Source organism: Etheostoma spectabile, chromosome 24 (assembly GCF_008692095.1).
Source record: "Etheostoma spectabile isolate EspeVRDwgs_2016 chromosome 24, UIUC_Espe_1.0, whole genome shotgun sequence".
In the NCBI taxonomy this organism is placed as follows: Eukaryota; Metazoa; Chordata; class Actinopteri; order Perciformes; family Percidae; genus Etheostoma; species Etheostoma spectabile.
Window position 1 is genome coordinate 3961683 of NC_045756.1, and position 10055 is coordinate 3971737.

The 10055-nt window shown below is 39.7% G+C and overlaps 1 protein-coding gene and 1 long non-coding RNA gene across 3 annotated transcripts in view; both read left to right on the forward strand.

Moving 5' to 3' along the window:
• Positions 1–6804, forward strand: part of LOC116673966 (transmembrane protein 163) — an 18950-nt gene extending 12146 nt beyond the window's left edge. For both annotated transcript variants that reach the window (XM_032506389.1, XM_032506390.1), the window contains 3 exons: positions 3635–3746; positions 4227–4368; positions 5183–6804. In XM_032506389.1, the coding sequence (XP_032362280.1) occupies positions 3635–3746; positions 4227–4368; positions 5183–5243 (315 nt within the window). In that variant the 3' untranslated portion in view covers positions 5244–6804. The remainder of the gene's footprint in view (positions 1–3634; positions 3747–4226; positions 4369–5182) is intronic.
• Positions 6805–8225: 1421 nt separating this feature from the next.
• Positions 8226–10055, forward strand: part of LOC116673971 (uncharacterized) — a 7015-nt gene continuing 5185 nt past the window's right edge. Inside the window, exon 1 of the long non-coding RNA XR_004327932.1 lies at positions 8226–8316. This is a non-coding gene — a long non-coding RNA (uncharacterized LOC116673971). The remainder of the gene's footprint in view (positions 8317–10055) is intronic.

A 10055-nucleotide genomic window follows, 5' to 3' on the forward strand; every position in this document is an offset into this window, starting at 1 on the left:
TCAAGAGTTGGGAATCCCCCAACACAAAAGCTTGATTATGTCCTGTCACATGTCTGAGAGGACCACTTTATATTTTAAAATGTTCTTTAATGCTTTAAGGTTGTAGATAGGCCTTTTTTACAAATGTTATGTTATTTTGTATGGAGGGTGCACAATGGGTTATCCAAACTGACAACTGAAAGGTCAAAAGAGGCATAAATCCCTCTGAGCAACATTTAAATAAGAAGAGAAGATATCAGCAGTCATTGGGAAAAGAAATTGGAAGCTTATTATTATTATTATTATTATTATTATTATTAGAAAATGTGTGCAGATATTAATAGGAACAGCTCCCTGTTTGTGTCAAGTTCACAATAACGCAGCCCATAACAAGCTGAAATAAACAGGCGACATGTTGCTTTCGCAAAGCTCTTCTTCAAAGAAAAAGAAATACAAAAATCCCTCACATAAAATAAACAAAAACTGTCATTGCTCATATAACAATAAGCTGCAAATCAGATCAAATGTTATTTTTGTCTCACACCAAGCAAAATATTTTCAAACTACCCAGCTTGGAGAAAGGCAGATCGATTTTTGCCTCAAGACAAACCGCACTGAAAACAAAAGAAAGGATTGTCCAGCAGCTTTGTTGTTTCACAAAAACATGATTTTCAGCATCTACATTCAATTAGGTTTGTTTTTCTTCTGTGTGTATGCACGTGGTTGTGTGTGTGTGACCGAGGTGTAACAGTGTTGCTGCTGCTGGATGAAGAATGTCACCAATCTCAGCTGTACAGACTCAGGAGCTTTCACATCTCCTGAAATAGTTTTATTACCCTGTTGCCAGGCAATAGTCATCCCTGTAGAAATGCAGTCGAGGACCTTAACCTAATGATGATGATGAGTAAATATGGAAACATTATGCTTTGGTTAGCTGAATTACTGTTGAGAGATTATTCAGGCCCTTCACTGCCTCTTTCTACTTTAGCTCTATGATCTAATTCACAGTTATTAAAACAGAAAAATAATTGTTGACATCTGTTTTAGCCTCAAATGCACGATTACACCCATTATTGAATAAGCTGTATCTAGTTATCTAATTGCTAAAAACAGTTTCAAGTCTCTCAAAGGAGCTAATCTCAGAGTACAGGATCTTAAAAACATGGAGGGGCAACATGGCAGACTCCGTTGAAGAGAACCTCCTCCCTAAGTAGATATGAAGGGCTTATTCTGTTATGAATGTTCTATTCCACTGTTGCCAATAGATCCCTCCAAATCCTACGCACTGCTCCTTTAACTCTGAAACATAATAACAATAATAATAATGATGCAAATAATAACTACTTTAGTATAAATATGTACTAAGGTAAATGCATTATCTATTAAATGGGCAAGGAAATGGGGGTCAGACACACTTCTGATGTTTCTGTGTTTATTTGTGTACATACTCTACTATTTTTGTGGGTAATGATTTCCTTTTAAATTTCCAATTAAAATACACTCGGTGGTATACTTGCAACATGCTTTATTGTGAAATTGTTATTAAGAAGGTTAAGTTTTCAATTAGTTTTCAAATCCTTTGTTGATGTATTGGACCAGTCTATTCATCTGTGGCTGCAGTGAGGGGAAGAGACGGGCCTGACCCACAGCGAGCAGCAGAGCAGAAACAAAGGCAGACTGTGAGAGACTGTTTTTTTTCTGAGTCGACCTGCTTCTCTTCAGTCACACAGTCGGGTTGTACCAGACTGCTTTCTGGTGCATCACAGTTTGAGTTATATATAGCTTGTGTGTGTACAGCCCTCCACAGTATGCAGATGCTGGAAATAAGGTCACTTTTCACAGCCTCCCTCTCTTCCTCCTCATTATGAAATGTTAATGAGCAGCTGCTTAGGTATGCAGGAGAGAGAGAGAGAGAGAGAGAGAGAGAGAGAGAGAGAGAGAGAGAGAGAGAGAGAGAGAGAAGGATGTTTGTTTTTTTGACACCTGACTGTTCCTGCTCTGATAGTCCTCTGAGCCCAATTAATGTCAGTTAGCCACCAAAACAAAGTTGCAGTCTTCATGCTCATCAAACTAAAGACCTGCAGATTTCAGTTCCTGAATGTGTGTTTGTGTGTGCGATGGAGCTGCTGCTTGGTAAACTTTCAGACCAGGTAATACCACAGGAATTAATCTTCTTGTTTACAAATTTTAAACCCATTTCTCCACATCCAATCATCATCCTACATGATACAGTTGTTGGCCTACCTGACTTATCAGAACAGCTGGCACTGTTTTCATATTCTGCACAACAATCTCTGGAAGTCAAATTAAATGTCAAGCACTGTGTTCACATTCTGTGCACGGTCGGTCTGTTGTGAAATCTCTCTTGTGTGTTGTGTGAATTTTGATTTAACGTTCACTGGGGGATTCCCCATAAAGGTACACAGATACCATAGAATTTGGAGTACTTTAAGCTGCAAAATACTAACAGCGTATCTAATTGTTATCAGACACAGCAGCTGTGTCATTTTACACAGCCTTCAATTTATTCTAGAAAATTAAGATTTTAAACGGTGGTAAATTATGAAGAGCTCCCATTTGCAAAATGTGTGTATATGTCTATATTTGTTGGAATTGATGATTTGTCCTTTGATGCTGAAGAATGTGTTCAATAGTTTGAGGATAATACACTATGTACACAGCACTGACTCAGGTCCATGCAGCATGCTGTTGGAACAATGCTGAGGTTTTCTGTTTTCTCTCCATCTCGTCTTTGATGTCTGTGAGCTCGCCAAAGTAGCTTTACATGGCTCCAAGGCCATGGTGCAATATTAATGCTGCCGCAGAGGCACTGAGTGCTCCGCAGCCCCTCTTTCTCTTTTCTCATCTCCCGCGCCCTCCTCTCCATCAGTCCTTGTTCTGAGCATTTACATTTTTGGCATTTAGCTGACTCTCTTTCCGGTGAGTCTCAAAACAGGCGCATAAAGAAAGTCATCTTAAAATTCTTTAAAACCAAAAGGACACGTAAGGACAAGGCAGAGCATCTGATGAGACATAGATTATTGTCAGGAAAGGTATTAAAATAAGAGCTAGGGGAATTAAAGGGAAACATTTCCTGGGTATAATTTGAGTGAATGGTAGAGAGGGGAGGTGATGTGATTCAGTGCAGATGTAGTGGATGATCATATTAGTGTCTCTGTTGTTTTGAACAATAAAACCAGCTTAATTAGCTGGGATGATAGCTGACAGAAAGGTTGTAGGTTTGGTTAAAGAGATAGATACCACGATTGTTGTGTTGTGTCGTGACGTGTTGTGTTGGTTACACTTTATAACTCTGGATTTGATGAGTAAAGGCATAGCCCCGTTAGAGCTGGGAAACATCTCTTTCATTAATAAGGTTACAAAATATTTGAAATGTTATAAAAATAAGTCATATTTTTAGTCCACTAACTCACTGACTACATAGAATCCTGTTTAGTTCATTTGATACTGAATGATAGATAAGGTTGCATTGCATTTTTATAGTAAAGAACATTGTTCTTTACTATAAAATCTAATTGAAACTGTAAAAGTCTCTCACAGTTTCATTTGGATCAACCAGTAGTGCGCCTGAAGGACATGACAACAAACCACAACTCCCACTTCCTCTCTGTGCTTCTGTGTGTGTCTGTGTCAGGATGACTTCCTGTTCAGCGTGTCCATTGTCAGCGGCTTGGTGTGCATCACCCTGGCTGTGATCAAGTTCATGCTTGGCAAAGTGCTCACGAGCCGGGCCCTCATCACCGATGGTAGGTGCACACACACATGCTCAAACACCCCTGATATCAGTCTGTCCACTCATATATTTCTAGGAAGGTTTTTTTACTCATGAAGTGCTGTCTTTTTCCTAGTAACAGCATCACAGTGTGACTTCTATGTTAATATTGTGTTTGCACAAACACGCTCACATGTCTGGAACACTCCGGTGTCTTACTCATGCTTACATTCCTCCCACGGAGTAGCAGGTACTTGTGGTAATGCAGCAGTTAGTCACCTAAACAGAGTCAGTTACATTTTGGTTTAACCAGATTCATTTTGAATATCTATCAGATATTGGAGGCATTTTAAGAATCTGTAATAGCACAAGACCCTTTGTATTCTTTAAGAGGCCACTGCAGGCAATGCCACATGTCCATGGAGTCTTTCCGAGGACAACCCAAACACAACGTAAGCTGAATTTCAACACTAAGCCGACAAAACCCTCATCAACTGACTTTTCTTTTCTCCAGGATTCAATTCGCTGGTGGGGGGAGTCATGGGGTTCTCCATCCTCATCAGTGCTGAAGTGTTCAAGCATGAACCCCAGGTGTGGTACCTGGACGGGACAATAGGCGTCCTCATAGGTCTTATCATCCTCGCCTATGGAGTCAAGTAAGTGATTACTAGAAGTTATTACAGGCGTGGCTTATTCGGATAACAGACAACGATATGTAAAGATTGGTGGTAGTAAATCTAAATGTCGTAAGATTAAATGTGGAGTCCTGCAAAGATCGGTATTGGACCATAAACCTTTATTTTTTTATTATATATGAACCATATTTGTAAATATGTCTTGTTCTGGAGATGATTTAAAGAAATCCACTAATAGTTACAGTAATAGCGGTGTCTATTTTTGTTTAAGTAGTTTAATTACAAATTCACAATAAACAATTATTTTGCTTAATTTTTAATGTAATAATATATATATTTCCATTGATAAAAGAAAATATCATGGCAAAGCTGTATTTGTTGATTTCTCCAGGGCTGTTGATTTTGTTGATCACAAGGTATTATTATAGCACATTTTTGTTAATTTGTTACCACAAAGTATAGGAACCACTAGCAGATGATAGACAGTTGCCCCGCCTAAATCACTGCCGCCCACAAACAGCAGTTTAGCATTTAACTCATTAAAATGAACCCTAAAGGAATGCACAAATTAATGCATACCTGAATCCATAAATTATGCACATTCTGTACAAACATTACTCTTTAAATAATTAGGCTTCCATTTTTCAGTTTTATCTTTGCTGCTGATGCAGTGAGATTTTCTGCCTTGATGAATGTGTTTGTCCGTGTGCAGTGTCTCAATAAGTCAGAATGGAATGCACACATTTACATATATATATATATATATATATATATATATATATTAGGGGATCACAGTGTTTGCATCCACTCTGTTTTCCCTTCTCCTCTGCTGCAGGCTGCTGCTCGACATGGTCCCACGGGTCCGACAAACCAGGAACTACGAGCGTTTTGAGTGACGAACCACGGAGGAAAGAAAGAGGGAGAAGACGAGGGTTTGGGAGGGATGGAAGGAGGGCTGACCGACTGACTGACTGACAGGGCAGGGACGGGGGTTACAGTTCCCACAGTATCAGACGGTCACATTCAGTCCACGAGGGGCCAGCGGAGGCTCCAGTGTCTTTACAGTCCTCCCATTCAAGGACTTGAACTGTGTATCCAGGCTGATGACAGTGCGGGTGGATACAATTCTTGGCGCCTTTTAAGTGTGTTACAATTTGGTGTTCATATTATATATTTATCTGTCTTTTAACAGTGAATGGGGCAGTGTGTTCTTTCATCCCTCTGTATTTAAAGGAGACATATATGAGACAGGAGACATATATGGACCCAGAGTCTCCATAACTCCTTAGAAGCAACAGACTTTTGTACAGAAAGTTGACGTACAGTTCCTCAGTTACAGCCCATTGCCCTGTCAAAACACAGCAGTTTATTTTCCCCCGGGGTTGCCAGAGGCCTTTGCTCAGCTGTGCTGTAAAATGTTGCAGTGTGGCAGGTCACACTGATGGATGTAGCTGATGTAGCAGTGCAGGATTAATGGTGTTTTACCTTTTATATCACTAGAGAGGATATATTAATACAAGGCCCATTTGGCATGGGGAGCAGCTATATAAGTTTGCGCACACAAACACACACACATACACACACACAAAGGACGAGTAACACGTGAGTTGCTGTTTGTAATATTTATCTAGACTGTTGTGGCGGGAGCAGAAGCCTGGAGTGAGCACAGTTTCAGCAACCTAATGCCAGCGCCAGCTTACAATCCTGGAGGATAGAAATCCTGTTTTTGGCCTCCATTCACTAAGAGTCATGACCTGACTCGGCGTCCAATTTACTGAACATGTAGCAAAAATAGCAAAAGCTAGCTCAACTACTGAGCTCTTGCTATTTTCCTTCTCCTTATGAAATTATAAAAAATAATTTAATTGAAACCTTTTGTTTTTTGTCTTAACGATGTGCACTAAGCAATGTGGACTGATGTGTAAACTTTATTGAAAAGTAAAGAGGAAAGGCAATCAGTTGTGTGTATGTACCCTCATTTCATAGTACACAACAACTAGATGAGCAAGAAAGAAGGAAATCAGCGTTACAGTGACTGAAGGAAAGAAAAGGAGAGAAAGGAGTGATTGTGATGGACGTGGAGTAAAAAGGGGCCAGCAGACACAGGTTGAACACGCTGCACAGATCATGGCTTAAGGCTGACACCTTTTTTGTTTTGAAGTTGAAGTGACAAACCCAAGAATATAACTTGCACATGCAGAACTTGCACCATCTACTGACCAGAAGATGTACATGTCACGCACGTTAATGTGTTTGAATGTGCATGTAATACAGACAAAGCTCTGCACCGAGACTTAAGACACTTTAGGTCAGAGCAAAGCTTTTTAAATACATAAGACAAAAGAAAAAGTTTATTCCTGAACACTGTCAGCACTCAGTTTATAAAAGATACAACTTTTCAGTCATGGCTCATTGTCAGGCTTCAAATTTACAATATCAAACAACTTTAGACTAAAGCAAAAGGCTGCACGAGCTAATACAGAAGAGCTAGATCTCAAACAGCTGTGAGAGTTACCACATCAATACATAAAAAAACATCCTTAAAAACAAATATATGTCGAGATCTACAGAATCCTAATAAAATAAGGAAAAAGAGTCTTGGAGACAGAGAGCTGACAGGCTCATCAGTTGATCTGGTTCACCTGTGCTCCCAGACTTTACGAGCTGGTCCAGGTGTTCACTCACACTCGGCCTCATGTCTTCTCTTGGGACCTGTCACACCTCCACAGCAAGTAACCATACATACATTTATAGATATATGTATTTCATTGCTGATATTATCAATTCCCATTTCCTGTTTATTTGATCTAAAGCTGAAGTGCGTAGTTTCTCTCGCCCCCATGAGGAATTCTAAGTAATGACAACCACAATGTCGGCCATCCACATGACGCAAGCCACCGGTGATCGACCACCTTTTTTTTAACAACCAATTAAATTAAATTCAGTTTTATTTAGATAGCCCAAAATCACAACCAATGTTTTTTTTTCATTTAAGCATGACTGAGATTTTGAGGAAAAACAATACGGTCTGGTTCCAGGGCATAAGTACTCCCCATATATCTACAATACATGAAGACCAGGGTTGAAATCAATTATTGGAATCTGTTAGTTTGGGAGCTTGGCCTTTGTGTCTTTCCTCGTGTCCAGCATGACACATGTCCCCGCACATATGAGGATTTGGTTCTTGGGTTTGTAACCTAGTACAGCTAGTGTCATAAAAAACAGTCTGGTGCCTTTCCTCTTGTCTTGATACCTGATGAAGGACCATGACCCAAACGTATCCCTAACGAGCTGACAGAATGCAGAAAGGTTTCAATATTAAATAGTTTATATTTCAATTTAATATCATACTGTGAATGATTCCACTTTCCAGCTATTTAAGTCCTGATGGTTAGTTATTGATAGGAGATGGATTTCTGCAGAGCTACTCAGACAGACTGACTGACTGACTGGGAAATGCGTGAATCCACTACTGGCCAGAGTACACTGAAACACTGAACCTGGATCTGGTAAATGTTGCTTTTATCCCTTTTTTAGTTTTTGTATGTGATGCCTGGTGGTTGTTAACACTGAACACCATGATGATTTCCCATCAGTGAAACTGGTTCCAACAGACATACAGACTGCAGTTATGGTTTTGGACAACAGACAAGTCAACATTGATCTTGATCTCTCTTATCTGGAACGGCTGTTTGTTTTGGTATTTATGAGGGAAGTCTTTATTTTTCTGGTGAATTAAGTTTGTTGACTTGTGGAGTGCTAACAGTAGTAATGCTGGTTGATGGTAATCATGAACTAAACACTGGAGGACTTGTGAGACATGTGTCTCTGCTCACACTGTGGGGCTCGAGCTGCCCCCTCGGCCTGTGCCTCTGTACTCTCTTGGTCCGATGTAAATACTGAATCTGTGTCGCTGTGATGTAAAACCAATATCAAACCAGAGTCTGAGCCTTTTGTCACAGAAAAAAGGTTTATTTAAAATTAAAGTACCGTGAAAACAAAACAAAAATATTGTCATTGCATTATTTACCTTTCGCCGCTCTATCAGTCTCAGATTGTTGAGTCAGTAATTTATCTCAGTGAGCTATTCTTAATTAGTCAATTAAGTAATCTACAAATCAACTAGTCTTTGGTTGTTAATTGATTGATTAATGTATTAAATAATCAACCAATTAACAGATCAACTATCAGATAATCAATCAACCAATTAATCAATAAATTGTATTTAACAAAGGAAATCAATCAGGCTACAAGGACAAAAAGTGAAGAACAAATAATAGAATGAACATGTGACAAGGGTGCCTCAGGGTTAGCTCACTGAGATAAGAGACTGACTCAACACTCTGGAGGTGAAGGATCAAATCCCGCATTTGTCTTGATGGTTTTTAACTTCTCGTCTCTTAAATGTGAACGATAGATACAACTTCCAACCAACTTAGAGTATCAGATCAGATAGCTCAGTGTTATGGAACACTGGTTAGAGGACACACGGGTCATGGGTTCAATCACCACCTCAGTCAGGGGTTTGTAGCCTGCATTTCACAGAAAATTTCTTTCTTTCCTGAACCCCCAACGGTTCGTCATAAATGCGCGCTGTAACTGCTGGAGGTGGCGGCAGAGGTGGCGGCGGAGTCGAATGTGCATCGGGCCTTCACCCAGGGGAGCAGGGTTCACATCCGGTAGTAAAGTATGTTGCTGCGTTAAGGGCTCAAGGGCGGCATGTTGGTAAGACGGTTGGGGAACTCCTGGTGGCAGTCAGGGAGTAGCTAAGTACTCCGACTGCCCCCAAGAGTTTCCCCAACTGTCTTAACCCCTATGCCGCCCCCTTCGGGGGCGGCATAGGGGTATACTTACCTTTTGCCAACTGGAACCATAATTTTTTTTCTCTAAGTGTCATAAGGACACCCTGGACTTCACCCAGCAGACCATGGTTTGCATCCCACAGTTAGGTACTTCCCTAATCCCAGCTATCTTCTACATGTTTAAGGAGACTCAGACAGCTGAGATTTGGGGAAGTATCTTATATATTATATAGTATATTTCTGTTATGTTCCTTACCATAACATGCACATCATGAGTTTTGAACTCACGGCCTTGTGCTCTTCCAACCAGCGTTCCATCACACTGAGCTATCTGATCTGGCTCTTCACCTGGTTGGAAGTTGTATGTATCGTTCACATTTTAGAGGATAGCTGTTGAAAATCTGTTAAGATCAACTAACTGATTTCATGTGACAAATACAATTGATCAATTAATTGGTTCATCTTCTATTTGATCTGTAAATTGGTTGATTAATGTATTATTTATTTGTTAATTGGTTGATCATTTAATTGATTGATTAGGAAAAACTCACTAAAATAAATTACTGACTCCATCTGAGATTGAAGGATTGAATCCCACTTTTGTCTTGACAGTTATTCATTTCTCTCCCCTGTAGTTTGAACATTAAATACATCTTCCTTTACAAGCTTTGCATATAGCTCAACAATATTACGTTGGAAAAAGTCATGGTATTGTATATCGAAAACAATCACAAAAAGTTACACAACTGTTACAGAGCATGACACAGTACGGGAGAAGTGGACCAAGAGGGTTGAGGACATCCAACAGAAGGACGTCCGGGAACAAGCTGTACTCTCAGCTGTGGACCAATGAAAAAAGACAAAATATTTTATAATATAGCCCTATATATATATATATATATATAT